General features: G+C 51.7%; 12 protein-coding genes across 12 annotated transcripts; 6 read left to right on the forward strand and 6 right to left on the reverse strand.

Moving 5' to 3' along the window:
• Positions 1 to 1,050: 1,050 nt before the first annotated feature.
• Positions 1,051 to 4,735, reverse strand: BCR38DRAFT_475057 (glycosyl hydrolase family 92-domain-containing protein). Its single transcript, XM_040862993.1, has 7 exons — positions 4,120 to 4,735; positions 4,012 to 4,082; positions 3,846 to 3,901; positions 3,613 to 3,772; positions 3,528 to 3,560; positions 3,357 to 3,477; positions 1,051 to 3,310 (listed from the first exon to the last, which is right to left on the reverse strand). Exons 1-7 carry the CDS (start codon positions 4,308 to 4,310, stop codon positions 1,192 to 1,194), a joined length of 2,751 nt encoding a protein of 916 aa, XP_040714663.1. The 5' UTR covers positions 4,311 to 4,735; the 3' UTR covers positions 1,051 to 1,191.
• A 330-nt stretch (positions 4,736 to 5,065) lies between these two features.
• Positions 5,066 to 5,889, forward strand: BCR38DRAFT_485778 (50S ribosomal protein L30e-like protein; the record flags this gene model as incomplete). The annotated part of the gene is made up of 2 exons (XM_040863936.1): positions 5,066 to 5,405; positions 5,501 to 5,889. The coding sequence occupies 2 exons, from the start codon at positions 5,066 to 5,068 to the stop codon at positions 5,887 to 5,889; spliced, it is 729 nt and encodes a 242-aa protein (XP_040714664.1).
• A 445-nt stretch (positions 5,890 to 6,334) lies between these two features.
• BCR38DRAFT_219219 (uncharacterized protein) lies at positions 6,335 to 7,219 on the reverse strand. Its single transcript, XM_040854234.1, has 3 exons — positions 7,106 to 7,219; positions 6,880 to 6,948; positions 6,335 to 6,826 (listed from the first exon to the last, which is right to left on the reverse strand). The coding sequence occupies exons 1-3, from the start codon at positions 7,116 to 7,118 to the stop codon at positions 6,456 to 6,458; spliced, it is 453 nt and encodes a 150-aa protein (XP_040714665.1). The 5' UTR covers positions 7,119 to 7,219; the 3' UTR covers positions 6,335 to 6,455.
• A 1,037-nt stretch (positions 7,220 to 8,256) lies between these two features.
• On the reverse strand, positions 8,257 to 9,927 carry BCR38DRAFT_458260 (NLI interacting factor-like phosphatase-domain-containing protein; the record flags this gene model as incomplete). Its single annotated transcript, XM_040862141.1, has 3 exons — positions 8,257 to 8,399; positions 8,473 to 8,701; positions 8,761 to 9,927. 3 exons carry the CDS (start codon positions 9,925 to 9,927, stop codon positions 8,257 to 8,259), a joined length of 1,539 nt encoding a protein of 512 aa, XP_040714666.1.
• A 1,029-nt stretch (positions 9,928 to 10,956) lies between these two features.
• On the forward strand, positions 10,957 to 12,243 carry BCR38DRAFT_345606 (uncharacterized protein; the record flags this gene model as incomplete). Its single annotated transcript, XM_040856190.1, has 1 exon — positions 10,957 to 12,243. The coding sequence occupies one exon, from the start codon at positions 10,957 to 10,959 to the stop codon at positions 12,241 to 12,243; it is 1,287 nt and encodes a 428-aa protein (XP_040714667.1).
• A 638-nt stretch (positions 12,244 to 12,881) lies between these two features.
• On the forward strand, positions 12,882 to 15,514 carry BCR38DRAFT_219280 (uncharacterized protein). Its single transcript, XM_040854235.1, has one exon. The coding sequence runs from the start codon at positions 13,081 to 13,083 to the stop codon at positions 15,463 to 15,465; it is 2,385 nt and encodes a 794-aa protein (XP_040714668.1). The 5' UTR covers positions 12,882 to 13,080; the 3' UTR covers positions 15,466 to 15,514.
• A 4-nt stretch (positions 15,515 to 15,518) lies between these two features.
• Positions 15,519 to 16,954, reverse strand: BCR38DRAFT_435664 (N-terminal acetyltransferase A complex catalytic subunit ard1). Its single transcript, XM_040860394.1, has 2 exons — positions 16,428 to 16,954; positions 15,519 to 16,338 (listed from the first exon to the last, which is right to left on the reverse strand). Exons 1-2 carry the CDS (start codon positions 16,738 to 16,740, stop codon positions 15,941 to 15,943), a joined length of 711 nt encoding a protein of 236 aa, XP_040714669.1. The 5' UTR covers positions 16,741 to 16,954; the 3' UTR covers positions 15,519 to 15,940.
• On the forward strand, positions 16,955 to 18,477 carry BCR38DRAFT_393594 (short-chain dehydrogenase). Its single transcript, XM_040857601.1, has 2 exons — positions 16,955 to 17,392; positions 17,452 to 18,477. The coding sequence occupies exons 1-2, from the start codon at positions 17,341 to 17,343 to the stop codon at positions 18,246 to 18,248; spliced, it is 849 nt and encodes a 282-aa protein (XP_040714670.1). The 5' UTR covers positions 16,955 to 17,340; the 3' UTR covers positions 18,249 to 18,477.
• Positions 18,478 to 19,933: 1,456 nt separating this feature from the next.
• On the forward strand, positions 19,934 to 21,248 carry BCR38DRAFT_524664 (uncharacterized protein). The gene is made up of 3 exons (XM_040865297.1): positions 19,934 to 20,310; positions 20,377 to 20,522; positions 20,603 to 21,248. The coding sequence occupies exons 1-3, from the start codon at positions 20,132 to 20,134 to the stop codon at positions 21,043 to 21,045; spliced, it is 768 nt and encodes a 255-aa protein (XP_040714671.1). The 5' UTR covers positions 19,934 to 20,131; the 3' UTR covers positions 21,046 to 21,248.
• An 874-nt stretch (positions 21,249 to 22,122) lies between these two features.
• Positions 22,123 to 24,647, reverse strand: BCR38DRAFT_435669 (tRNA synthetases class I (M)-domain-containing protein). The gene has a single exon (XM_040860395.1). The coding sequence runs from the start codon at positions 24,437 to 24,439 to the stop codon at positions 22,448 to 22,450; it is 1,992 nt and encodes a 663-aa protein (XP_040714672.1). The 5' UTR covers positions 24,440 to 24,647; the 3' UTR covers positions 22,123 to 22,447.
• Positions 24,648 to 24,844: 197 nt separating this feature from the next.
• BCR38DRAFT_485787 (uncharacterized protein) lies at positions 24,845 to 25,378 on the forward strand (the record flags this gene model as incomplete). Its single annotated transcript, XM_040863937.1, has 1 exon — positions 24,845 to 25,378. One exon carries the CDS (start codon positions 24,845 to 24,847, stop codon positions 25,376 to 25,378), a length of 534 nt encoding a protein of 177 aa, XP_040714673.1.
• Positions 25,379 to 25,534: 156 nt separating this feature from the next.
• BCR38DRAFT_515954 (uncharacterized protein) lies at positions 25,535 to 26,657 on the reverse strand (the record flags this gene model as incomplete). Its single annotated transcript, XM_040865088.1, has 3 exons — positions 25,535 to 25,899; positions 25,979 to 26,502; positions 26,604 to 26,657. 3 exons carry the CDS (start codon positions 26,655 to 26,657, stop codon positions 25,875 to 25,877), a joined length of 603 nt encoding a protein of 200 aa, XP_040714674.1. The 3' UTR covers positions 25,535 to 25,874.
• Positions 26,658 to 26,803: the final 146 nt, after the last annotated feature.

The following is a 26,803-nucleotide window of genomic DNA, read 5'->3' on the forward strand; positions in this document are numbered from 1 at the left end:
CATGCCAGTTTGAATATTTTCAGTTGAGCATATTGCTCACAGTTAACTTTTGCTTTCTCCATCGCTTTGGGCTGTTTACAGACGTAGGCCTTGGGGCGGGCTTGTCCCTCGCTACCTCGACTATTCTGATGCCATCACTGCCTTCTGGATATGCCTCGTCATCGTACTCTTGCTCGTGCGGTGGTACTGTTCGGCATAGGCCTGGTCACAATCGTCTTAATTATTTGAACCGCCCTGATCTTTGGGGCCGGGCTGTTTTGAGGAAGGTATTTGGCCGATTCTGAGATATCGTTAGTGAAGAGCTCAAAGCATAAATATATAGGGTCTTGCCCCAGGGAATGTGAGGTTGGGCTTATAACCGAGGCTAGGCATCCTATACTAACCGCAGCCTGCTTCTTATTCTACTGGCTCATGTGAGCTGGCTACGTAAGAGGGGCGTCCAGTATTTCATGAATGCATATCGTCTCTACCTTCTTAGCTTTTTACCGAGTAATGCAGCATATATCCTCGTTACCATTTAATATTGACCTTATTTCGGCCTGAACCGACTGGAAGCGTCTACGCTGTGCCAGATCAGGACGGAAAAAATAGGACTAGCAGCCTTCTTATTCAAGACAGGGGCTTTTGGCGTGTACTCGCCGCTATGCCGCTGTGGCGACGCCCCTGAGACGGCAGAGCACGTAATCCTCTTTTGCGGGCTGTTGGAAGGACTGAGGGAACGATTACGGGCCGCTATCGCACCACGGCCACTATACTCTCGCAGAGACCTCGCAACGGCAACAGGAGAACCAGTAGTTAGTGGGACTATTGTAAGGTGGCTGCTAGGGACGGGTCGGACAGCTTCAAGGCCCAGATAGCATCGATCTTCTCAGGGGGGACTTTGTTGGTAGGTTGAGAACCAACGTAGTATGGTAGTGAACGCAACGCAGTCGCCAATAGGGCGAACCGACGACGCAGCGTATGTATTTAGTCCAGCCATTAGGGCACGGTTTGACATACGGGAGTACTAGTAGAGGTACCGGGGGCTTCGAGCCTACGGCGTATTTAATAATAATAATATTGACCAGGCGGGCAGTGCATCCTTCCGAACCAGCACGTATTATAATTTAGCTATAAGTATTAATGTTGCTCCAAGCTACAGCCCAATAACAATATCAACTACTGCCTTCTACACCCTCTCCCCTTTATTCCTCACGTGCTTGCATAATTCTTACTCACACTCGGCGGCACATCATCCTTCCCCCTCCCCCAAGTCGTACTCTCATTCGGCCCCAGCGTAAGTTCCAGCGTACCACCTTCCAGGAAGAAACTATGCGTCAAGTAATTATTGGTATACCTCCTCCCATTCAACGTGGCACTCTGCACATATATGTTCCTATACCCCGCATCAAAGTTCAAATTCCGGATCGTCGCTGTCTTCGCGGTCACCCTATTTGTAATCGACACAGACGGGAAAAACGGTGGCGTGATAAAATAAACGTCCTGTCCTGGGTTGGGGAAAATCCCCATCATGGACAGCGCCACGAATGACCCCATCGCGCCGCTATCGTCGTTCCCGGGAATACCCGCCGTGGTCGCGTTGAACTGGCTGGGGATATAGGAGTGAATCCTCTCAGCGGATTTCCCAGGGCGCCCGGCGTAGTGGTATTGGTAAACGGGGAGAAAGGCTTGCTCATCGCCTATGTAGAGGAGCCCCGACTCGTGGAGGTAGTCTAGACGCGCGATGAACGAGTCCGGCCCGCCGAACATCGTGATTAATTTGGCCATGTCATGGGGTGCGAAAAAGGTGTAGAGCCAGCTGCTACCTTCGTATGTCTCGTGGCCATGGGGGTTGAGGTAGCAGGAGGTGAAATTCTGAAGTGGCGAGCAAAATATAGGGTCTTGAAAGCCGAACGTCCCGTTTAGGTACTTGGGCTGCATGAATCCGAGAAATCCCGTATCCTCGTCCGTGCCATTCAATTTGGACCGTTGATCAGGCTTATATAAGTTGATCCAGTTCTCTGACCGGCCGAGGTATTTCTCGTAGTCGTGATACTTACCCATGGCCTTAGCCAGCTGCGCAATACAGAAGTCATCATACGCATACTCCACCGTTCGTGAGATGCTTCGGGTGAACACGCCATTCCCATCCGTATCAAAGTCGTCTGCCGGGATGTAACCTAACTCTTTCCAACTCTTTAATCCCCCGCGGCCTTCGACGTCCCAAACAGGTGGCTCGACTTCAGCATCCTTCACTATGGCCTCATAACCTATTGCCCAATCGACACCTTGGGTGATGTTCTTGAGGTACGCATCCGCCAGAACAATATCCGCGTTGGACCCGCCCTGTGTGAAGCCTTTGCAAAGCGACATCCTACAATCCGGAAGATAACCTTCATGGCGGTAAATGTCTATAAGCGAGCGAATCATTTGCGTTTGGCTGTAGGGGTCCACGAGTGTGATGAAGGGATGTATGCTGCGGAAGGAGTCCCATATACAATAGTAAGAATCGTAATACGGCTCATCACTGGCCCAGAGCGGGTTCTCGCCCGTGTAATCTTGAGGACTTAGCATTGCCCTGTAAACGCCGCTCCAAAAGATTGTCTGGTAAGAATCATTAACCCCAGTAGCATCGAGGTCAATCACTGAAAGCTTGCTTTTCCAAATTTCCTCGGCCTGGGCTAGGGTGGCGTCGAAGTCGAACTCGGGTATCTCATTCTCTGCATTGCCGCATGCCTGGTCAGAGCTGATGAATGACACACCAACGCGTGCTGTTATGGTGGCATTTCCACTGTCAGAAATGGCAAATCGTGTAAAAGCCCCAGCAGGTAAAGGGGGGGAATTATTATCCTTGGCGACGGTGATTTTCTTAACGTTACTACCAGCCCGATTGTTGACAAACACGCCGGTTTCTCGAATAGCATATCCTTGAAAGTCGGCACAGAAGTATGCAACGTAAGAGCCCAGACCGAAGCTTGGGTTGAAAGTGCCCGAACCTGTAATTCGGCCGGTGTCTGGATCGACAGACGCAGTGCCACTACTGCGGGTATTTGGCAGATCAGTGAGGTCGACTATGAACATGGGGCTGAGAGGTGCATCGACCGCCGAATTTCCAGTTGCGTTTCCAAAGAAAGTGAATTTGTAGAGGGCTGTTCGGTTCGCCGTTGTGATCTCTGCTCTGATCCCAGACTGGAGGCCTATGGTGAAATACCCCGGCCGCGCTGATATGCTTCCATTCACAACTCCGACCGAGCGGGTGGCTTTCGGAAACACACATCCGTTGACTGCGTCATCTGCACATCCTGGGTATGGAAATAGGGGAAAATTGGCACTACCATATCAGCGCAGTACGAAGCGTTGAATCGAGGCAAGCGTACAGTGAAGAAGCTCCCCCAGTGCCACTGTCATGCATATGGGAGAATCCAGTGACTGGGCTGCCATTTGAAGCATAACCCCCTTGGTTATCTTCCGTTACGTCTGACACAGCCTTTGCCATACCTTCACAGATGTCAGCCGAGTAGTCAGGGCTCGAACCATGGGAATCTTACCAAAAGGCAGTGTAGCACCAGCGAAGACATGTCCTAATCATGTAAGCGTGTGTTCGTTAATGGGCAATGTCATTTATCCTCAAACCTCCATTGAGAGTTCCTATCAAGGGGTCCACAAACTCGTAACCACTACTCGAGCTGCCCCCCGTACTTTGACAGCGAGAGCATTGGGTAAGAGCTGCGGCCGTAAGACCACTTCGTATCCAGCGAGCATGCATGTTGTAGTTAGAATAAATGATGGATATCTAACGAGAGCGAATGCAAAACTGAAGATTCAGAGCAATTACTCCAGCCAAGTAGAAATAATAGTTTACTCACGAAGAGTGATAAGGGGTCACGATAACATATACAGGGAGAGAACTGTGGATCACAAGCTACAAAACTTGGTCTCGCCATTATGTTCATATGGAAAGACGCCCATAAATGGCATCACCTGCATTTCGGGGAGCACTTGCATATCCTGTATATAAGCTCGGTTACGTACAGATGTAGAAAGAACCTGGTTCGAAAGCACCCACAGTTGCGAAGAAAAGAGTGTGACCTACGTCTGGCATGCTGTGTGTCGTTCAGCAAGCCACACGGCACGACTCACGATATGGATTGGCCTGGAGCCAGTGCCGAGTCGCTCAACGTCAGATTGCTGCAGACTTGGATAGTCGTTGATACAACGTGAATGCACGATTGTGGGGATCCAGTGTGTTGGATGCGGAGAAGCCACTTGGAAAGCAGGGAAAGGCAGGGGGTTCTAAGCAGCCTGACGATAGTTTCCGGACTAGTCGCCATTCCAGACACCCTCCTAGACCGTCATTATAGGAGACGAGCCCGGGAGGTCGAATCATCGTCGCCGTTGAGAAATGCTAGCAGAGGAGGAGTGGACTGTACTACGTGTTTAACGCAAGGTCAAATTAATGAGTCGGTAGATGCAAGACTGTTGGCGATTCGGCTTCCCAAGTGGTCGGTCAGGCGCTGCTGTACGAAGCAGAAATCGGGTGATGAAGCCATCTAGAGGAGCATCGTACTTGACAAGAAGTATAACGACCTGGGAAGATTTGCCTGCAATGTGAGGAATTCGGCAAGTTGGACAGTACGTACACCACCTCCACACATGTTTGCCGAATATACTAATGTGACAATGACAGAAATGTAAAATACATTGTAGAAAAATCGTAGTGAAATGTTTGTCCCAAGTCTAGATGAGACGAAGTCTGTCAGATGTTTGGTTTCGCGGGTTTGGGATTGCATTTATCAAGACTAAGGCAACCCACGAAGCTCGAGCACATGCATCAATTGAAGGTCCCCAATCAAGTGGAGCACCCACAACTCAGTAACAGCTGATTGGCCGATCAGGCTGCAAAAAAATCCAGGTCGAGCTTCGAAAAACTTTAGAATTTCAGAATCGATATCAAGATACCACATCTAGCCCACCGCGCCAGACTCGACCAGAACGACGCCATAACTCAACCCTTTCCTCCCACCAAACCAATCCTTTCTCTCGCAGCCGAATTCCACGGCCGGCCAGTCGCACAATTGTCTTCAAAATGGGTTCCACTAAACCCGAGAAGGCGGAGAAGAAAGAGAAGAAGGACAAAAAGCGCGCCGAGTCGGACGGTGTAGTTAAGAAGGAGAAGAAAGACAAGAAGGAAAAGAAGGACAAGAAGGACAAGATCAAGAGTGCCGTTCTCAATGCCGCCCTCGACGACAAGCTGCAGGCCGACGCCGCTGCCTCAGTCGAGACCGCACCCGCAGTGACCGAGGTCGAGATGAGCGACGAGGATGGCGAAAAGACACTCAAGCCCGTCGTCGGTGCGCTGGTGCCGTTTGCGAAGCCGCTTGCCGATGAGAAGGCGACCAAGAAGGTGTTGAAGAGTGTGCGGAAAGGTAAGGCGCTTGCTTCACTTCACCCATTTCGCTACCTGATCCAATCCACCGGAACAATCCGAGAACCATTGCTAACTATAATTTCCCACCCACAGCGGCAAAACACAAGACCCTCAAGCGCGGCGTCAAGGAAGTCGTCAAGTCCCTGCGGAAGGCCCCCGCATCTGGCCCGACCAACCAGGCCTTCCCAGGCGTCGTGATCCTCGCCGGCGACATCAGCCCCATGGACGTCATCAGCCACATCCCCGTGCTGTGCGAAGAACACAACGTGCCTTATATCTTCGTGACCTCGCGTGCGGAGCTGGGAGCCGCCGGCAGCACCAAGCGCCCGACGAGTGTCGTCATGGTGACGGAGAAGCGGACGGGCGGCAAGAAGGGCGAGGAGGCCGTGGCCGAGGGCGAGGCCGAGGAGTTCGCTGAGGTTTACAAGGATCTGGTTAAGCTGGTGCAGAAGGAGGAGAAGCATCAGCTCAAGTTCGCTTAAGGGGATGGTTGCTGAGTTATGGCGCTGAGGCTTCTTGCAGTAACCAGCTGAGGAGTTGGGCAATTCCCACTCTTGAGCAACAACTGGGTACTCTTTCACTTCCAACTGTCGACGGCGAATACATCCATCTTTTGTGATGGAGACTCTATCAATCAATGGAGGCTTGTTGTCGGCAAGGGCGACGCATCTTCATAAGATATGGATGTACATCAGTCATCCTGACCGATGTCCACATATCATTCACATTACTATACCGGGTTAGAACCCAAGGTCTGGCTTCAGGAGTTTTAGGGGCCGTTGCGAGTGACAGGGAACAAAAATGCATTTTTAATCAGTGGATGCTTAGCTTCATATGAGAAATCGATGGTGCGTTGTGATCACAAGCAATTATGTCGTTGTGGATATGGTGAGTTTATAAACTACCATTAGAATCAAGCCTTCCTAACCTACACCATTGCCAACCTTTTCCGGAACTCTGTTTACATCACGTAGAAGAGACTAATGCCACAGATATCCTCCGAATCTTCTACGTATTCACAAGACCCAAACTTGTCGTCTATCATTCTCTATTCAAAAGGGTTGGTTCTGGTTCCCCACCAGCTCAAGAATACACTCAAACCGACCGTCTCGAACGCCTTGGCGAGTGCGCCCACGGCCACGGTGTCGGCGGGACGCTTCTCGGCGAAAATCTGGGTGATGAAGGTCGGGGCAGAGGTGGCCATGAAGATGAGCGAACCGAGGTAGGTGGCGCCCTTGTAGCTCAGCGTGCCGGTGGCATTGATGAGGGCTCCTACGCCATAGGCTTGCAGGGCGGAGCCGACGAGCGAAGTGCCCCAGGCGACGGCTGCGGAGCTCGCTTCCTTGGATTGGATGAACTCCTCCTTGGTGTTGGCGGCCTTCGCGCGCTTGTAGGTTTGGCCGAGGAGAGGGGTCAAGACTAGAGATATTAGCTTTGAGTAGTTGCTAGTAGGTGGACAGGAAGCAACATACCGGCCAGCTCAATGCCGTGGTTGAAGATGGTGCCTAGGGCAATGGCCGAAGGCTTGACGGGAGGGAGGTCTGAAGAGATGGGTTAGAGGCATTTCACAGGTTGAGAAGCAGCGATGGTGATGACAAGACTGATGTCGAGACGTCCATCGTACGAGACAGAAGTGTCATCCAAATGCCTCGATTCAATCGCCATCATCATTCAGCCAGCAGCTTAGGACCAACTCACAATGCAGAGACATGATGGCTTAATTGCTGATTTGTGTGAAAGTGGTGTGGGTGTGTATATGTTGTCGTTTGTTGGGTGATAATGGCTTTCGTTCAGTTCACGGGAATGTCGAATGGCGAAACTCAGCAAACCAAAGCTGAGGACCGGCAAGCTTTATACGAGCAACTCGCCCCAATGACGAAACATTTACAGCAGGAACAGTCCAGCCAGCTTCTCTAAAAGCTGCAAGTGCTTGCCAGTGCCAAGGGTGCCACCAGTTTGTAGCTTAGATGGTGCCAATTACATTGAGATCCTTCTGTTACTGCTGCCGTCAGAGCTCCCCCTGCTCACCTGCCCCGGAGCTTTGTCGTCAATTACGTCACAAGGAAGGCACGTTTTGGCGGTAGCCACTAGACTTTAATAGGCCTAGTCGGGCCATCGTCATTCTCGCTAGGAGCTGCCTCTCCAGATCTATCCGTTCTGGGTAATAACAGCTTCTAGCCCTGTTCAATTGTTGGGAGCCTTTCAGGTAACGGAGCATTAACGAGGTGTCGCGCATCTAATTCGAAACAGAAAAATGCAATGGCATAACATTGAGCCAGTATCTCGCTTGGAACTCAACGCATATTGTTCGAACGGGCTAGAAATGAGACATATTGAAGTCGGTACGCCTGTCACTTGAAAATCATCTTGCCAATTCTCTGACCAGGAAGATCATTTAAGTAGTATTTGCGGGGAAGTGGGCTCTAGCCATTTTCGGGTCTCATCGGTCTCATCCAGCATGCACTTACGTCAAATAGTTGTCAGGTAACAACAATGACGGCACCACCAGGTAAGTAGAACGAGCAAGGTAGATCGAGCAAGTTGGTTTCGTAGCTTGTGTTCCGTGGCCCTGGTCACTTTCTCAAACCCACCTTTACTGCTCTCATTATTTCATTATCACTCCAGAATGGCCTGGATGGAGAAGAAGAAAAGAAAAAGATATACTCTTATTAAATTCAGTACTTGTACACTTGTACACCGCTACAAGCGAGGTGTGTCCCTCGGGTATCCCCTTCAAGTCGAAAAGTCACGTTTGGATGCTAAGTCCTTTTGGTCACTGTACTAATATAAATCCCAATTCTGACCCGTGAGTCGCATGTAACCCGGTAACACCAGTTTCCCCATGCTTCTTATGTCCCGTCTTCCCCTCCCCGTAGTGCCAATAAGGCCCTGACATCCGAAACATACTGAAGGCCCTCTAGCAGAGGGACAAGATGCAAAAGATCGTTGTCGGTGGGGTCACTGATCCAGCCTTGGATTGGAATGGCATTGTCTATATTAGTCCCCCGTTAGTTATTGGTCCCTGGTTTGTACCGGAGAGCTGGGAACAAGCATTTAATGCGTACCTTGGTGGAACATGTAGCTCAAGGGACTATTGTCCAGAATCATGACCTTGCTGAGATCTGGTTCTACTGAGCTCAGGTCCTTGATAAATGCCCCATGTCTAAAGGTGCAATGTTGTCGGTAGTATCTTCCGGTGAAGAACTTCCTCTCCGACTCCAACCAGTCGATGACGGGATCAGCGTACTCTTGTACGGAAGCTGTGAAGATGACGAGGTTGTACCATTTGGAAATCTTGAGCCTCCGGTTAGTACGAGCAGTCAGAGGCTCTTTCAGGGCTGGAAGCTTCCTACCTTGCGCAGAAATTCGTCGCAGTGCGGCCGCTTATGAACATAGTACAAAATAGGATGCTGAGGCCCCAGGCTCTGTTGGCCTCCCGCACCTACGTACGTCGTGTTCAGCCGCACCTCGACCATGTGTCCGGAGCCCATTCTCCCTCCCTTGGACATGCTGTGTATTAGAGTCTCGTCAAGGTCTAGTATCAAGGTCTTGAGGTGTTTCGGATCTCCGCTTTCATATGGAATGTATGATGGCTGCCGCCGCGGTATGAGTGGTCGCGGAGGAGCAGGGGTTTTCGGATATCGGGTCAAGGCACCCGCAGGCGATGTGGGCGACTTGAGTTGGGCCGACAATTCCGGAGTTGAAAGCTCGCCCTTGGCACTGACGTTGGCAGACTGGGACTTCCTATGCTTCCGCTGGCGCAGGGCATCGTCGCTGTGGAGTTTGATTCTTATTGACCTCCTCGCTGGCGCGATCTCCTCGGCGGGCTGCAGTGACTTGGAACGGGTATGACGACCGGCAGCTCCGGAGCGCTGGCTGTTGGCATCGCTCCTGCTCGTCATATCGGACTCTGACTCAGAAGACATGCCCGACGATGAGGATCCGGACGAAACAGCAGGCCGCATGGCTGTGAAACCATGCTTGCCCCTGGAGCCTTGGCCGGCGCGCCGGGTAGAGCCATACTTCTCGTCGTGGTGCGACACGTTTTCATGATACTCGGTAGCAAACTTGCGTGTGTCGGCGCCATATGTCCCAAAGAGATTCCGCAGTTGTCGCAAGGGTGCAAAGTTCCCTCGTTCATCGTAGAAGCATGCAATCAGATAGACACCAGGTGCAGCGATGGTAGACAGAACCCAGCGCAGGGAATTAACGAAGCTGTTTGCTATGCGCCGCGGCAGAACATGCCAGAGAGAAGATCGCACATTGGCGTCTTTCGTTTCGCTTTTCTCTACCAAAGGCGTGTTCTCGTCGGCAATTTCGGGGTCGCGGCTATTGTGGTACTCGTCTGGCTCGGCCGTGATGGTCGTCGCTTTATCCCCATCGTAGACGCCTCCTCCGGGTTGGTCATTCTCCTCGTCGGCCGAGGATACTAAGCCAACGTGGCTCAGGGAATTTGATCGTGAGGCGACGGGCGTCGACGGCGGGGAGACTCGAGCCGAGAGAATATTGAGAGAGTTCATCTTCCGGCCGACCTCGTGGTCCAGGCCATGAAGGGTTGCTGTCGCCAAACTCGTGATGCTCGTCGATTTGCGGATGAAGTGGCCGTATCTCGATTAAATTATGCGGTGGATCCACTCGAAAGTACCTCGAAGTTTGGCTTGTTCTTTCTCCTGCCCTGCGCGTCACGAGTCGAGTAGTGGGCAAGATGGAAGCTGACAAAGTATTCCGCGTAGTGTGCCACTTGAAAGCGAGGCAAAAGGTTGGGGTTGCTGTCCAGCCTCAGTTGGGTGCAACAAATGCACAGTTGGGTCAAGAAGAATGGCTGCTGATCAGCGACGCATCAAGAACAACGTACTCATGAGATTCGTATCAATGATATGGAGTGATCCCCCTGATAGCAGATGTGATGGGACCTTTTTGGTGGCTCAACGAGTCTAGTCCGGGCCAAAAATACCAACAGCATCCAATCGCATGGTTGCTCAGGTTCGAAGGGGCACCACAAAGGCCGAGGTTTTGCAAGCGCAGTTGGACCCTACATGGCTTCCCTCAAGCACCTTTTGGGACACACCAAAGGTGCACTGATCTCGGTGGTGGCCGTGTCCCTCCCTAGTATCATCGCGCTGAAGGAGCCCTGTAACAATTCGGCCAAGCCCGCTGGCCCGTGCCTGCAACCACCCAATGAAGACTGTAGCGCATTTCGGCCTCTGCAATCCACTTCTCAAAGAATTGCAATGACATGTTGATGTGACGGCTTCAATATTTGTTTTGTCCAGTTTTACACTGTCATCTACCCATTCACACCAACCGGTCGATTTTCTCATCTTAGTTATAGAATTAACTCCTAGAGCTTTCGGGAGTATTTTTCTCAGTGCAGGTTTGCCATTGGACTCCCCTCACGTCGGCATTGGGATCTGCGTTTGCTGCGGGCGCAACTTTGAGTCACGATTCAAAAACGCTCAACTTGCTTATTAGACCCGACTTCCCACTCTTCCCACCACGACGTCAAAATTCACACTGCACAACACAAAACATAAACGGCTGCAGACGATATGGCCCCTCCAAAGGGAGGCTACGCGCCAAATCTTGACAAATTTCTCGACTCGCTCAAGGGGCCTGTCGACACCTCTGTCGAGTTCCTCATTGCCCTCCTCAAAAGAAGGCAAATAAAGGGCTCCGAGCCTTGTGCCGTTGCGACAGCCCGCATTCTCCTCCAGGTGGTAGCAAAAGAAAAATGGACAGATGTTGACCAGCTGATCGAACGCATACGGGTTGTGGGAACGAGACTGGTGGCAGCCCAGCCCCGTGAGCTGGTAATAGGAAATGTGGTCAAGAGAGTCTTGCGCCTGATTCGCGATGAAGCCATGGAGGACAGGAATGAAGCAGGTGGCGACTCTTCGCCAGCTTCTCCAGCAAGCATGCTACCGACACCAATAGTCGAGAGCATCCCGGATGTGAAGCCTTTTCGTCCACCAACGCTGAACAGCCTGGGTTCCTTTGCCAGGACCCAGTCCATGTTCAGTCTCCTGGCAGACCCCGACGTCGCCCCGCCGTTGTGGTCAAACGGCACCACACCAGCAGCGGCTTCGGGCACCTCAACGCCCCTATCTCGTACTGCTCTCAGCCAAGCTACCAACATTTCTGCTTTGCGGTCCGAGGTCATCGATGGTATAGAGGAGATTATGGATGAAATCAAGCAAGTCGACGACCAGGTCCAAACATATGCCGACATCATCATCCACCCCGGCAACTACATACTAGTCTACCAACCCTCCCGCACGGTACAAAAATTCCTCACACGTTGCAAGCGAAAGTTTAATGTGTTGCTCGTTGTGGATCCGTCTACGGCAACGTCGACGGAAGACTTGTACGCCTCTTTCCGGAAGTCATTAGTAGCAGGAGGGTCTACCGTAGTCAAAGTCATGAACACTGGTCTCATGGCTTACATGCCGAGAGTCAACAAGGTCATTCTTGAGGCCCGAGCTATTACGGCCACGGGCGAGGTTGTAGTAGACTCTGGCGCCGCATCAATTGCACGTGCTGCTCGACAACAGGGCCGGACAGTCATTGTCGTCGGTGGTGTGTACAAGTTGAGTCCCGACAGTCAAGCAAACCAGACCATTGAATGGGGTGATCCCTCAAAGTATGTCAACTTTTCGGACGGACAAATGGTCGGGCATGTTAAAGTCAAGAACGCCGTCTCTGAGTCTGTTCCCGAGGCCGACACCTATCTCACGAACCTGGGGGCCAATTCAAAAGAATACCTGCATGTCATCATCGAAGACCACTACAAGGAGGAAGATATTGGGCTGGACCTGTACGGCACAATACGGAAGTAAACAGAGTCTTTCGGAATGCGCTCTATACACTATCCTACAGAAAATCTCCGGAAAAACAGATATACCAGTCCGTTCCAGTGTGAGCTTGTCGGGAGACAATATGAAAAGGGACAGAGATAATCGACTTCACCCTGCCTTGTGCTGTGATTATGGGCCACTTTTTCTGAAGTCGACCTCAATGCAAATATGGCAACCTGAACGCGAATTTGGCCAGCACGATGTCAAGAACATTCACTAGAGCCTGGTCAGGCCTCCGACAACCCAACATCATCTGGGAGCAAAGCATCGAAATCCAGCACTATTGGTGCAGAGGCTGTGAGCCATCGATGCTTCGCCTGGCTTCGGTGGCCGCGTCATCAAGGACAGACCCTGCATGGAAATTAGCAAGCGTTGTGGCCAAGCCGTACTTGGAGAAGGCGAAGGTAACGCGCCGGCGCTGAGCCTGTGAGCTCTTTATTCGGCCATCCCACATTGAGAACGCTGCCTTATACCTTGCCACATCCTTGCCCTGCAGGACACTGTCGCAACTGCAGGATAATGGGCTGGTGAAACGCAATCGTCTGTAATTTCATGGATACACTCAATAGGCAAGAGCGATACTGAAGTGCCAATGAAAATGAATTGCACAACCGTTAGGCAGCCGTCTCTGATTTTGTGACCATACGAGCACAGGTGATGCTGATCTTCGGGAACTTTGCTTATTCCAATCCCTTCCTTGCACCACCCTTCTCCTGTATCATTCTCTGCAACAGCTTCTACCTCAAGTCATCGATTGCAAACATACCATCGATCTGAATACTAAGTTGAGGTTGGAGAAACGTCAAAGTTTCTACTAACATGGAGCCCCACGACATTCCACCTCCGCCATATTCGGAGACGGATATCTACTCTCATGCAGGTCATTCACCCGTCACTCGCCGGCCCAGCTCCAACAATAATGCTGACGATGCCTCTATCGCCGCATCGTCGTCACATAGCAACATCATCTATACTCCTCCAGGAACTCCTCGTGATACACAGCACAGCTTTGCGGGGCATGATGACTACCACACCAGCACTGCCTCAGCGCAGGCATACTTTGACTCTCGCCCAACTACAGGACGAGTCTTGGTTCCCACTGTGGTGCATCAAATCACGATTTCCGACAATTCCGCGCCTACCGATTTCCCATATCCTTCATGGGCTGCTGCACGGCAAATTATGGAACAAGATTGGCAGACTTTCATAAACTACCTGATGCCGGATTATGCCGCACGAGCCAACTCACGCATCATTGATCGCAAGCTTCGTGCTGAGGCTGAAGACTATGTCCCTTCGTCGGTGAAAGGTCATGCAGAGGCACAGCTGGACCAGATCAAGGGTTCGAACGATGCCTCGCAACAAAAGCAGAGTTTAGAAGATACGGTCAACGAGTGGAATGCGGGTTTCTTCGCACCTCGAGGTGTGTCCATCAGGCTCAGTATCAAGACCTTACCAAGTGGCTCTCGGCGCATGCCGGGTGCTTGGGATGATGGTTTCGATGCCAATACGGCGGCAGCTCCGGAACCAGCAAGCCAAGCACGCCGCGGCTTCCGGAACTTCTTGAACAATCCCCGTTTTTCGATGGATAGACTCGGCCACAACTTGAGAATTGGGCCTCTCACAATCGACGGCGACCGCGTTGCAATCGGCAACTCTTTCGAAGCTGACGGACGTGGGGTACGCTGGAATGGTCGTCAAATCGGCGCAGCTACTCCTGGTGGACCCTTCTTCGGTGCTGGCATCGACGGAGGTGATGCTGGGACCCCCGTCCACCGTCAGGAACGAAAATTTAGAGACAGTGGGCGGCACCAGAGCCGTGAGCACCAATACGGCGGTAGAGGTGCCAGAGATGGCCGTCGTTATCGCTCATCTTCTACCAGCTCGGACTCTAGCAACTCAACTTCATACTCTGTTTCCACTGTAAGCTCCATCGGCTCCCTGCCCGACTGGGACGATCTGCGCGATGCCCAACTCACGGTAGTCAAGACGTCCATCACCGACTGGCTGTCAAACCCGGAACAGCCCGTTTCCAAGGCTGCGTTCAAGCGAGCCAAGGCACAGATTAAAGCCGCCAAGTCGGCGCCAGTGCCGCCATCGGTATCGGTGAATCAGCGTCAGGAGGTCAAGCAGATACTCGCCCAATGGAACACGTTGAAAAAGACGCAGAAGGCAGCACGCAAGGCAGCGAAAAAGGAAACAAGGGCTCAGAAAAAGGCACTGAGGAAAGCTCGCAAGAATGCCAGGAAAGAGGGTCGACATGAGAGGAGGGAATACAGAAGGGGTGGGGCCTGCGGGCCGGGTTTCATGGGCATGAGATTTCCTCCTGGTGTCCCCGGCATGCATAACCCCGGCGTTCCAGGTGTTCCCGGCGCCCATATACCTCAACAAGGGCATAACATGTTCTTCGACCCGGGACGCGCCGTTGGACCCGGCTTCTTTAGCGGACGAGGGCCATTCGGTGGGCACGATAGTAGACCCGAAGGTCATGACGGCGCGGGACAACGGCGCGGCAGTCCCGGACCTTGGAACAACCTTCCCGGCTCTTGGCCGTGCACGCCCGACCAGCCCCGCGGATGCGAGGACCAAGCTTTGGGAGAAGCTCTACGCGCAGCACAACATGCTTCATTCGTACGTCTACAGTCTCAGGCCGAGGCCGAGGCCGCCAGGCAGCAATCTGTAGATGTTCAGCACACGATGATGATGCGATACGCAGCCGCGCCGCATCAATATTCAGGGTCTCAACGAGCGACGATGCAGCAAGTCGCCCAAGCACAGGCACAGGCCTCGCAGCACTCCGCAGAAACCCAACGAGCGACGTTTCAGTCAATGGGAACTGCGGACGCGCAAGCCAGAACCGCTCGGGAGTCGGCCGCGCAGCAGCAACCAGGTACGCATGCGTGCTCAGCGGCCAAGTACGCCGAGGCGGATCGGCTGCAGCACTCCATGTTGGCCAAAACGGAGATGATTCAGGGGTTGCGGCGCGAAATGGAGGCGGAGCAGTCAAAGCCGGCGCAGGGTAGTTGGACGGGGTCGGCTAGTAAAGAGGAAGGAAGCGAAAGCTTGAGACAGAAGGAGAGGCAGATGGAGGCGCTGGCCGGGGAGATTGAGGGGCTGGGGAACAGTCTGGAGAGGTTGATGATGGAGGCTGATGAAGAGTTTGCTAGGGAGCTGGAAAAGGAGGAAAGAAGGGGGGCGGCGTAAAGGGGTTAGGGGGTGCTTCCGCAGTGTAAGGTATGAGATGGACGGGCTTCTAATGTCATGAATATGATGTTGCTTTCCTGGCGGAACTTGAGTCCAAATTTGATGTACCATAATTTTCCGTGTTGAATAATGCCAACGTGGTTTCTAATTGAGGTCTTTGGTTTCGGGGTTTCATGCTTGGTCAAGACGGCGTGGTCTCCATTTGAGCTTCTCATGAATACCGACTATCGTTCTGGTTTCCTGATCTTCAGAAACCCCAGTGTATTTTCGCACTCGATCGAGTCCAGGATAAAAACGGCACAATGCCTTTACCAACCTACCAATGTCCAGTAGTAGTACACCTCATATGGGTATTCCCTCAACCAATCAATCAATCAATCAACCACGCCCTTCTATTCTCCCTTCCCCTTCCCCTTTCCCGCGACGCCCTCGCCTCTTCCAAAGCCCGACGGGTTTCCTCGTGCAAGCACTTCCTCTAAGAATGCTTACTCTCGTCCTTCTCCACCAAAGCCTGAACGCCCAGGGGCCGGCCCACCTTGACCTTGCGTTTGGTGCCCTTACTGCGGACAGCCAAATCTTTCTCTCCTCCCTTCTTGCCCTCATCGCCCGCTTTTCCCACGTCGCCCACGGGCTCACCCTCGTCTTCGGCTTCGGAGGACGACTCCTCGAGCGCGGCTTCCTGGATTTGCTGCCGGATTGTAGACAGGTCCAGCTTCATGCCGAACGCGTCCTCCCCGTCAGCGTAATACTTGGCTTCCGTCTTCTCGCGATCGAAGCCCAGCGTCTTGGAGTACAGGTGGATGGCGGCTTTGTTGGAGACGCGGACGTGGAGGGAGACGTATTGCGCGCCGAAGGTTTCTACCATTGCCAGTTCTGGTTTTTCCCACCTCAGTCAACTTCGGTTCTAACGAAAGTCTAACGGAGTCAAGGGAAAGAGGGGGAGGGGGTAAGGGGAAACGTACGACTCTGTCGCATCAGCTTCTCAGCAATGCCCAACCGACGATGCGTCCGCATGACGGAAAGACTGGTGATGTGGCCGTGCTGGACGCCGTCGGCAGGCTCCTCCTCCATCTTAGCCAGGACGTAACCTACGATCTTGGGGTAGTCATAGGGGGTCTTCTTAGGGCGCGAGACGTCGACGGCGACGAAGGATAGCTGTGGCCATGATAGCGCGTGGTAAAGGTAGTATTTCATAAAGTAGTTCTCGGGCAGGTTCTCGAGGTTGGCGTGCTGGATTAATGGGATGTCCGACGGCCGGAGGAGGCGGATATCCATTTTGACGGTTTCGAGGGGGGCAATTGGATGGATAGATTGGGTATAGTTGACGAGGCTAAGGGCTGATTACAGGTAGATGGTGGTGGTGAGGTAGTTACTTAGCTGTGGTAACCTTGGGAATTGCAGGTGGTGCAGCTGTCGTGTGAGAGGTGCGGTTATAAAGATTTCGAATGAAGCTTTAGAGATTTGTGATGCCTGCAAAGTGGTTCTATTTGCAGTTGCAAGGGTTTAATTCACTGTCGGATAGCGGGATGTATTCCACCGAGGTCCTGGAAAGCCCCCCACTTGACTGAGTGATGGTGGGGCAAACGCGGGGCAGCTTGGAAGCTTGCCCCGTTACTTGACTTGCGCAACTCACGATGCGGGGCACGTATTTGTGTCGCAGCATATTGGATGTTGTGGTATTGCGGAAGTCGGAGGAGCTTGTGGATGGGGGGACATATAAAGCTTTCTTGGGTCTCGTCGGTTTCCGTTCTGACCATGCTACACATTATATTCTGTCTTACCCTGTTCAGTTGCGAATCTGTCCCATTTCCTAGTCTCCCCTGTAGTCGCTCACTTACACGGAAATAAGCAAGTTTACTTGAATTGTCTCTGAAAATGAGTCGACCTCTGGAAGGCAAGCTTGCCATCGTAACAGGCGCATCACGAAGTAAGTACAGCCAGAGATGCTGTAAATACTACTGAGAACGAAGATTGACAAGTCACTAGATATCGGCGTAGCAATAGCAACCAAACTCGCCTCGTACGGCGCCAATGTTGTCATCGCATACACTTCACCCTCCTCCAAGACTCTCGCCGAGTCTCTCTCGGAAGCGCTATCCTCCACACACAACGTCAAGACCCTCGTAGCCCAAGCCGACCTGGGCACGCCCGAAGGACCGAAACAGCTCCTCGATGCTACCAAAGCCGCGTTCTCCTCCGCAGACGGCAAATTCCAACTCGACATCCTCATCAACAACGCCGGCGTAGCGCACAACAACCTCCTCCCGAACGTTACCATCGACGACTTCGAGAAATCCTACCGGATTAACGTCCTGGGCCCCCTTTTGCTGACCCAAGCCGCCGAGCCTTATCTTCCACACGACCGTTCCGGCCGCATCGTCAACCTGTCCTCGGTTTCGAGCAGCACGGGATTCATCGAGCAGTCCGTATACGGCGGGACCAAAGCCGCCCTTGAGGCCATGACGCGTACCTGGTCCCGCGAGCTCAGCGAGCGCTGCACCGTTAATGCTATCAACCCTGGTCCCGTGCTGACGCCCATGTATGACAGGAATTCGGATGATTTCAAGAGGGAGATTAAAGGCTGGATTGATCATGCGCCGCTGATGAGGGCGAGGAGAGGGGTGGATAGTGACGAGATAGTGAAGGATGCTGAGACGAGCGGGGGGAGGCCAGCGTATTGCGACGAGATTGCGGGTATTGTGGCCATGCTGTGTGGGAATGACTCAGCTTGGTGTACGGGACAGGTTGTTTGTGCGAACGGAGGGATGTTAATGTTGCATTGAACAGGAATAGGGGTCAGGGTTTAGGGTTAGGGTCCTCATTTTTGAGTTGAATGTGATGGAATCTAGTCAACCAGACAATGCTCGCGAGCTATAACTCTGAATAAACAAAGTACAATGTCAGAAATATGGCGTGTTGCTCAGATTTCGACAGACATACCTAGGCTGGAGAAGGGTCAATGTTCAGATATGAGGAACTACTCATCCGTCTCATCACAAATTATGAATTCGGCTATATATACGTCGAGTTTTAACTTATCGTAACATACAACCAAAAATACGCTGCCTGCTCAACTACTATATATGACTGCACAAAATTTATCTTATACCAAGTCGCTGTAAGAAGAAATTTAATGAATATAGCAAATGCTTTCAGTGGCCCGCCGGCATGAGACACAGGCAGAGTTTTTTTCTAATATTTTCTCGTCAGTGGTCAGCTCGTTATGGACTACACAGCACGCTAAAACATTTCTCTTATAATAATTCATATTTTGATTCAAGTGATTTGAGCATGGGGGTTGAGGCCATTCAATACCGCGCATGAGTTGTCGTGTTCTTCAAGTGGATTTTGACTGCAACGATGAGCCAACACCATGGAAGAGTGCGTACATCTTACGCAGCATGAAGTTTCCCATCCCTCTCTCGAATATCAGCCACTTTAGATGGCGGAGCTCATCCTCGTCTCACATGATTTTGCACTAACCAGCGACAAGGTAATATTCGAAAAGAGATGCAAGTCCAAGCCCCATGATACTGGCCCACCCGGAGAGAAGCACCGGTGTGCCCATCTACGTGCTATTTTGTTTATGATATGCTATTTTGGATATATCAAACAATATGACGAGCGGGTTTACACTAGCTCAACCAGTTGTATAGAGCCGTTTATATCAGGAAGGAGGGCTGGGTAAGGTTACATTCGGAATGTCTGCCACTTCTGTAACCGAAAGACGGCCGTTGAGACCGAAGTCAAGGTCTGGGATTCTTTGCACGCCATATTTTTCGTAATAAAACACTGCCTCATGCATTTTTTATACTTCATCCACCAACTGTGGAAGTTGGATGGTTGAGGTGTGGACACCATGCTTTGTTGACAGCTCTTAAGAGCTGTTTTCGCCTCGGCAAGATCAGACCGATGAGGGCAAGGTGAATAGATTGAACCAATTCGGATCTAGAATGACATTTATGGTTGGGAAGCGTACCATTCTTCATGGCTTGGGACCGATTGATGGTCTCACATTGGCTTTCGCTTTTCCAGGTAAAATGCAAAGTAACCACGCAGGTATTATACCATTCTTGGGGATAGTGAAATATTACATAGCTTTCGTACAGTTCATATGCAGTGGAAATGATCATTATGCCTTCAATTTGGAACAATTATTCTATCCTGTTCAAGCATTAAGGGCCGTATAACATAGCGAAAACGTCACTTGTCTGTCCCAGCCCGGACAGTGACTCTGACGAACTTCACAATATGCACATGAAATCTTGACACGGTAGACAAAAATTCGTACACGTCTATAATATCTCGCTGTCTGTATGTCTCCATGTTGGGGGTCAAAAAAACTGCTCGTGAAGCTAGTTCCAAAGTTTGTAGAGCGTCTGGCAACCCTGATGAACAGGAAGCAATGTGCTCAGTTGACACAAAGTGCATTGCCACCTGCAACCAACGCAACCCTATTGCGCATCAACAGAACCCAAGGCCTTTTGTTGAGTGACTGGGAGGAGAAGATGTCGTCCACCATAGAATACATAAGGAAGGGTTTCTGCTCCTTGGGACAAACTTGAACCATCTCATCATCACAATCATCTCTTCCAGTCTCCTACCCTCTCTCTATTCACTCGCTACCAACTCCTCCGCCCACCAAACACCACTTCATTTCGACAACATGAAGTCTGTCTCCATCGCTACCCTCGGCCTCATGGCCTCGGCCGTCTCCGCCGGCGTCGTCCGCGACCTCATCAACACCGAAGTGACTGTCACCCCGTCCGACAACATCGCCGACTGCGCCCAGGTCGAGGATATCCGTGCCCTGGGACCCCCTGATAACCACCACTACTTCTGGCAGTAAGTGAAAAATTAGACAATCTTGACCAGCGACGCAAGACTTCGGATGCTGATGACAATCTGCAGCGTCGAGCAGTTCTTGGCAATCTACAAGAAGAAGAAGCACCATAAGGGCGACGATGACCGCGAGGAAAACCTTGAGGAAAACCTCGAGGATGACGTCGAGGATGACATCTATCCCAGCGAAAACCGAATCATCAAGTACAAGTACGGTACGTCAAATGAGCGCCTCCTCCCGGGCCTCTTCCTTCCCCTATTTCCCACCTTCGACTGAAAACCAACCAAATAACAGAGTTTGACGTCACCGGTCCCGATTACGAGGACTGCAACTACAACATTCCCGATTTCGTGGCCTGCTGCGATGGCCACGCCGTCGGTAGGCCCAGCTCGGAATGGGAGCAGTGCAAGCTGAAGGTCGGCAATGAAGAGAGGCAGAGCGTCTACTCCCGCATTCTCCACCACCATCACCACCGCCGCGACGTCGAGGACGATAGCGAGGCCAACGACCAGGAGGACCAAGAGAACGGTTTCCAGGTCACCGACGGCGACCGCCACCACCACCACAAGAAGGAGGCCTTCTTCGCCATCAGCTACACCTACTACCAGCCCTGGCACCACGGCCACATCCACTGGAACTACACTTCCTACTTCAAGGAGTATTTCACCAAGAAGCACCACCACGAGGAACTCAAGGAGTTCGCCCTCCAAGTCGACCACACCGACGAGATCGCTTAGATCATTCCCGATCCTCCGCCACTCCTGCAAAGTGCGCCATGAACCGAAGATGTGGTTCTCAAGAACAAGAAAGAGTTGGATGTTGGGTGCAATGGTGTGTGCAATTGGTGCTTGAAAATCAGGACATAACTTATACTTGTGTCTTTATAATGGTAATTCTAGGTAGTCACTCATTCAGTTATTAACTCGTCTGTAATTTCTTGGACAACTCTGGTGCCCTCGATAAGATGTAATAATGTGATGTGAAGGAGAAAAGGAAACAAATCCCTAGTGCAGTAGCCTGGCCGATGCTACCCGTTAACAACCCCTGAATCTTCAATTCTAACGCACAAAATCTTCCACGAACACAAATGACTACGCCGAGATACGCTGCATATATGCAAATAATGATAAAACTCATCAACACTGCTAAACATATCGAAATTATTCTGAGAAAATGAATACAATAATTCTCCCCTAATTATGTCTCTGCCTTCATGACAAACGGCCTGTCCTGGTTGTTGTCAGGTCGTAAATATTACGCCGCGACGCTCAGTGCTACGAATTACCCAACTTGCCTCGATGCACATGGGAGCTGTGTCACATTAACCATCCGTCAACTTGCGCATAGAATATTGAAAACAAAAAAAAATCTGCCTGCTGGCACGTTCTACGAAACCCATGTGTTTTGTAAGGCGCACAGGAGTGTTTCTCGCCCTGTAGACATGAGCTTATAATCCACCATGACTACAAGTTCCATATAATGAATAAGGCAAGACGGCTAGTCCCGCTGGCATATATAGTCATTTTTTCGGGTATCTGCTTGTCGAGTTGATTTATTCTCATGAAAGCAGCAAGAAGATACCGTGGGAAACGTCAAGACTCTGATACAAGACGATACGCCGTCTGTTGCAACTGCTTGTCTTTAACATCTTCGTAATCAGCCAACGAACAACATTAATCTGCAATATAATATATCTACAAGCAATATAGAAAACCTCCGAAAGACGCAGATGCGGAGAGCCCAGCAGAGCTTCATGAGCAGCATCACCTTCTTGCTCTAGTTCAGTTGTCGCAATTCAAAACATGAAAACAAATCCCACCTGAGTATTTGCAGTCTACGTACCTAGCACTTAGACGTAGAAAGTAGTTCTTGGTAAAATGCATGCGCCCGACAAGGCGGCTGAGCAGTGGGCAATATCAAGGAGCATACACCAGATGGAATGTCAAGGTTATAATACACCATCTACTGTAATATCGATTTACTACACTGCATTCCGCTCAGACATCGGCACTTGTATTGCCACAATTGACGACTCGCCCCACCTTGATCCGACAGCTAGAATAGAGACCTTTTATTACTCTATCTCGAGTGTCCTAATCCTCCATAGCCAGTCACCATCGCCACTCCCCAGACTTTCTGTCATTCCGTCTTCGGGGCCGTCGACTCGGCGACCGTACTCGCATGACCCGTCAGCGGCCCCTCCTTATCGAGCAGCTTATCGCTGTCAACCGGATCCTTCGCCGGCGCCTTCTCCCGAATCGGGAGACTCTTGACGGTGCCGTCAATCTTATCGGGTTTGTCCCCCCCAGGTGCCGCTTTCTCGGCCACCTTCTTCTCTGCCTTTCTAGCCTTCTTTCGTTCCTTGTCCTCCGCCTTCTTCCTCTTCGCCTCTTCCTCGGCGGCGCGGGAAGCCTGCGTTCCGCCGTACTTCTGCTTCCATTCCGCCACCTTCTTCTCGTCTATCCGCGAGAACAGGTAGGCGGCCTTGCCGATCTTGTGGCCGGGCTTCAGGGCTTCGGTGTCAAGTTTGTCTGGAATGGAAGCCAGAGAGGTGTTCAGCTGCTCCGTGATGGATATAGCTGTCGAAGGCATGAATGGCGAAGAGAGGGAAGCGAGGAGATTACAGAGGTTCAGCGCTAAGCCAATGACCTTCTTGGTTCTCTCGGGGTGTTCATTCAGAGCCGCATTGTCCAGACGGTACTGTAGCAAGTTGTTTCCCTTGGAGCTGATTTCCATCAACTTCTTAAGTCCGGCTCGTAGGTGGACTCCCTCGAGCAGCTCGTTGTATTCCTTGAGTCCAGCATCGACCTCGGCGATCCAAGCAGCGAAGTCAAAGGTCTCATCTGTGTACGATGCTGGGTACTCGGGAATCACGCCGTCGAACTTCGAGTTCACAAACTTGATGACGCGATTGCAGAAGTTGCCGAAATTCGCCAGAAGTTCACTGTTGTTGGCTGCGACGAAGTCGTTCCACACAAACTGTGTGTCACCAGTCTCGGGTCTACTCGCAAGAAGGTAGTATCGCCACACGGACGGAGGAATGCCGGTGTCCTTTGCAGTGTCTCCAAACACCCCGACTCCGCGCGACTTGGAGAACTTACCGGTCTCGTAGTTCAAGTATTCAGTTGTGGAGATTGTGTTGAGCTGCGTCCATTTGTCGCCAGTGCCTATTTGCGAACCGGGGAAGATGATCGTGTGAAAGGGGACATTGTCTTTGCCCATGAACTGGTAGAGTTTAACGTCGTCGGGGTTGCGCCACCATTGCTCCCACTGGTCTGTGTAGTTGGCCGTGATGGACGGGTATCCAATGCAAGCATCAAACCATACATACATGACCTTGTTCTCGTAGCCTTCCAGTGGCACAGGCGTGCCCCACTTGAGGTCTCGTGTGATACTTCGACCCTCAAGGCCTCTATCCAGCCAAGATTTCGCGATGCTGATACCATTCGAGGTCCAATTTCCCTCCTTGCTTGACTTCTCCATCCACTTGGAGATCTCGGGTGTTAGCTTTTCGAGCAGAATGAATACATGTGTGGTTTCTTTCGGGACAGGCGTAGTTCCATCGACTTTGCATTTGGGGTTGATCAACTCCAATGGGTCTAGCAAGTTTCCGCACTTGTCGCATTGGTCTCCTCGTGCATCGTCGTATTGGCACTTAGGACATGTTCCCTCGACAAACCGATCAGCCAGGAACGCCTTGTGGTCTGCGTGTTCGCAGTAGGGTTGGGTGGTGGTGCGCTCTTCGAGATAGCCATTCTTGTACAGCTTCAGGAATATATCTTGGGCGATCTCGGTCTGCTTCTGGGTTGTAGTCCGTCCGAAATAGTCGAAGCTTATCTCGAACCAGTCATAGACGTCCTTGTGCTTCTTGTGGAATTCATCGCATAACTGCTGGGGCGTTTGCTTCGTCTCGAGCGCCTTGGTCTCAGTCGCAGTGCCGTACTCGTCGGTGCCGCATATGTAAAGCGTCGGCCGGTTGCGGAGTTTGCTATACCGCGAGAAGACGTCGCCACTAAGCACGCTACCCACAATGTTCCCGAGGTGAGGAACATTGTTGACATATGGCAAGGCGCTGGTGATGAGGATGTTCTCTTTGCCCTTTTCGGGCAAGATGACCTTGGCTGTGGCCATTGGGTCCAATCTCGATGGGGATGAGGGTATATCGATCGAATGGGGGAAGGTACGAAAACGAAATGGAATCACAGAACGAATCAGAGATCAGGTAACTCCAAAGAATCAATGTGCGACTGTATCTGAGGCACCAGGCAGAAGGGTCACAAAGTTCAGATGTGATTCGGATTCTCTTTTTGACTCTTGCGTTTGTGCCCCGTTGGAGCAGAGTAACGAGGGGCAATTTGACCCCTCCATGGGTGAGCCACATAATTCGGTCAGGCTAGTTGCCCTGTACCACCACCTCAGCACCCTAACGAATTATTTCAGTCGCATTGCGTATACGGAGCAGAACATGAGATGAGAATATAATCCTCACATATTTGCCAAATTAATAATTCATCAGCCGACCATATGAAACTCAACATGGCGGAAGACCCTTTCGACGATGTCCTGAACCTCGAGGATCAATTCTACGACCAGGGATATAAGCAAGGATACGAAGATGGCACCCAGGCTGGCAAAATTGAAGGCCGCTCCGTCGGATTGAAAAAAGGTTTTGAGAAGTTCTTGGAAGCAGGCAGGCTGCAAGGAAAAGCGGTGGTGTGGGCGAACCGGTTGCCCCGGAGCAAGACTCAGGTAGCAGAAGCGGCGCAAACATCCCCCAACAAGTCCAGCACCCAAGACCAAAAGGGGGGTGATGTTAGAGAGTCTCAGCTGCCGCCGCTTAGCTGCAATCAAAGGCTGGAAAAGAATGTCACGTCGCTGTATGCATTGGTAGAGCCGGGTACCCTGTCAACCGAGAACAATGACGAGTCAGTCAATGACTTTGACGACCGGTTCAAGAGGGCCCAGGGGAAGCTCAAAATTGTTGAGAGGATAGTACGGGAAGGATTTGAAAAGGAAGGGTCCAACGATGCTCCAGGTAATAGTCCTCGGCCGGCGCGGAATGAGATTTAGAGATTCTGGATGGACTTCAGGACAGCCACGAAAGCTTGTTACGCCAAGAAAACGAAGAACTCCAGACATATTCTCAGAAGCAGCCTAACGGAGAGGCCCAGTGTCCTAGTATGGATGCGGGTTGCATCTGCACAAGAACGTCGATATCTCGTGAGGTGACCCCGCGCCGAGGAGGTACATTCCGCCCACAGCCAGCGAAGGATTCTGCTGGAAGATGCTAATCCATACATCCTGAACAAAAGCCCAGGCGGGGAACACACAACAGGACGATTGTGGACCATGTTCAGTAGGAGCATGGATACCGGGGTGCTAGATGGGCACTGTACAGATGACAAATTGGGCGAGAACAGTTCAGAATAGGAGCTCTAACAATGAAGACAGCCCCCGGGCATTCGTGGAGAATCTTGACAACGCAATGAAATCTATACCCTTGCCTCACATGTACAAGTCTTTGCTGCTTTCCTGGCACATCCACCACTACCGGGTCACACCCTCTCTATCTGAAAGTTCGACATGGGTACCTGTAAATAAGTTAGCATACTTCACTTCCATAACCATCGCCATCATCATCGTCATTCCATGATAAGAGGGACAACTCACGCCTCAGAAGGATATGTCTGCTCCTCATTCAACGTGTACTCCGTGACCCCCCACTTCCCACTCCCATCCTTCTTCAGACTCTGCCCACTTGGCAACGGCGGCAGCCCATCAATAAGCACGTCCTTCGCGGCTATTATACCCCCCGTCTTCTCAAAATAAGCCGCCAGTCCTCCCTCAGCAGCGCCCTCTTCCTTCGCCGCGACCAGCGCTTTCTCGCCCGCCTCGCCGACGAGCTCCGCCTTGGGTGCGGTAGCGCTGCCGACGCTCAGCAGGGCCACGACATCGCCCTGGTTGACGAAGGATAGCTTTGGGTATGATCGCCGCGCGTCGCGCTTCCAGTAGGGGTTGTCGGCGATGTCGCCCGCGGGCGCCGTGACGGGGTCGTCGTAGGAGAGCGGGTCGTTGCCGCCTGGCGTGGGCCAACGGAAGGTTGGATTGAGGGGAATACCGTTGCTGCGCTCTGGGTCAACAGCGAGGACACGGCGGATGCGTTCCCAGATTCCCGTCGATTGAACGGTGTGTTTCTGTAGTAAGTTGTTAGTTTGGCTGAGCAACGCGAGGGCGACTGCCTTTGTAAAAATAGTGATTTAGGAAGTCAGGGGCGGGCAAGGAGATGGTGTTATACATGGCTGATGGCCATCGCGGATCCCGCCGCTTTCGCTACTGCTTTTGAGGCCATGGTGGCGGATCTGACGAGACAATGCTTAGGTTGTTGAAGATGATGTCGTGAAGTCGAGCTTCGTTGTCGATGCTCGGGGTTGGGCCATATGGTCCGTGCTTCCTTTCAGTTGCCAATGAACTCGCTTCTATTACACCTGAGGCCAG

Source organism: Pseudomassariella vexata, assembly GCF_002105095.1.
Source record: "Pseudomassariella vexata strain CBS 129021 chromosome Unknown BCR38scaffold_8, whole genome shotgun sequence".
In the NCBI taxonomy this organism is placed as follows: Eukaryota; Fungi; Ascomycota; class Sordariomycetes; order Amphisphaeriales; family Pseudomassariaceae; genus Pseudomassariella; species Pseudomassariella vexata.

What these genes read in the sequence shown, in the direction of transcription:
- BCR38DRAFT_219219 (XM_040854234.1), bottom strand. An exon ending in CCACGGCATTGAGCTGGCCG is followed by an intron (nt 6,827 to 6,879) that starts GTATGTTGCTTC and finishes TAATATCTCTAG; the next exon opens with TCTTGACCCCTCTCCTCGGC.
- BCR38DRAFT_219280 (XM_040854235.1), top strand. Translation starts at nt 13,081, where the DNA reads ATGGAGCCCCACGACATTCCACCTCCGCCATATTCGGAGACGGATATC.
- BCR38DRAFT_435664 (XM_040860394.1), bottom strand. Translation starts at nt 16,740, where the DNA reads ATGGATATCCGCCTCCTCCGGCCGTCGGACATCCCATTAATCCAGCAC. An exon ending in GAAGCTGATGCGACAGAGTC is followed by an intron (nt 16,339 to 16,427) that starts GTACGTTTCCCC and finishes GGGAAAAACCAG; the next exon opens with AACTGGCAATGGTAGAAACC.
- BCR38DRAFT_435669 (XM_040860395.1), bottom strand. Translation starts at nt 24,439, where the DNA reads ATGGCCACAGCCAAGGTCATCTTGCCCGAAAAGGGCAAAGAGAACATC.
- BCR38DRAFT_393594 (XM_040857601.1), top strand. Translation starts at nt 17,341, where the DNA reads ATGAGTCGACCTCTGGAAGGCAAGCTTGCCATCGTAACAGGCGCATCA. An exon ending in CGTAACAGGCGCATCACGAA is followed by an intron (nt 17,393 to 17,451) that starts GTAAGTACAGCC and finishes ACAAGTCACTAG; the next exon opens with ATATCGGCGTAGCAATAGCA.
- BCR38DRAFT_475057 (XM_040862993.1), bottom strand. Translation starts at nt 4,310, where the DNA reads ATGGCGACTAGTCCGGAAACTATCGTCAGGCTGCTTAGAACCCCCTGC. An exon ending in GTGACCCCTTATCACTCTTC is followed by an intron (nt 3,773 to 3,845) that starts GTGAGTAAACTA and finishes CGCTCTCGTTAG; the next exon opens with ATATCCATCATTTATTCTAA. An exon ending in GATAGGAACTCTCAATGGAG is followed by an intron (nt 3,561 to 3,612) that starts GTTTGAGGATAA and finishes TTACATGATTAG; the next exon opens with GACATGTCTTCGCTGGTGCT.
- BCR38DRAFT_524664 (XM_040865297.1), top strand. Translation starts at nt 20,132, where the DNA reads ATGAAGTCTGTCTCCATCGCTACCCTCGGCCTCATGGCCTCGGCCGTC. An exon ending in AACCACCACTACTTCTGGCA is followed by an intron (nt 20,311 to 20,376) that starts GTAAGTGAAAAA and finishes GACAATCTGCAG; the next exon opens with CGTCGAGCAGTTCTTGGCAA. An exon ending in AATCATCAAGTACAAGTACG is followed by an intron (nt 20,523 to 20,602) that starts GTACGTCAAATG and finishes ACCAAATAACAG; the next exon opens with AGTTTGACGTCACCGGTCCC.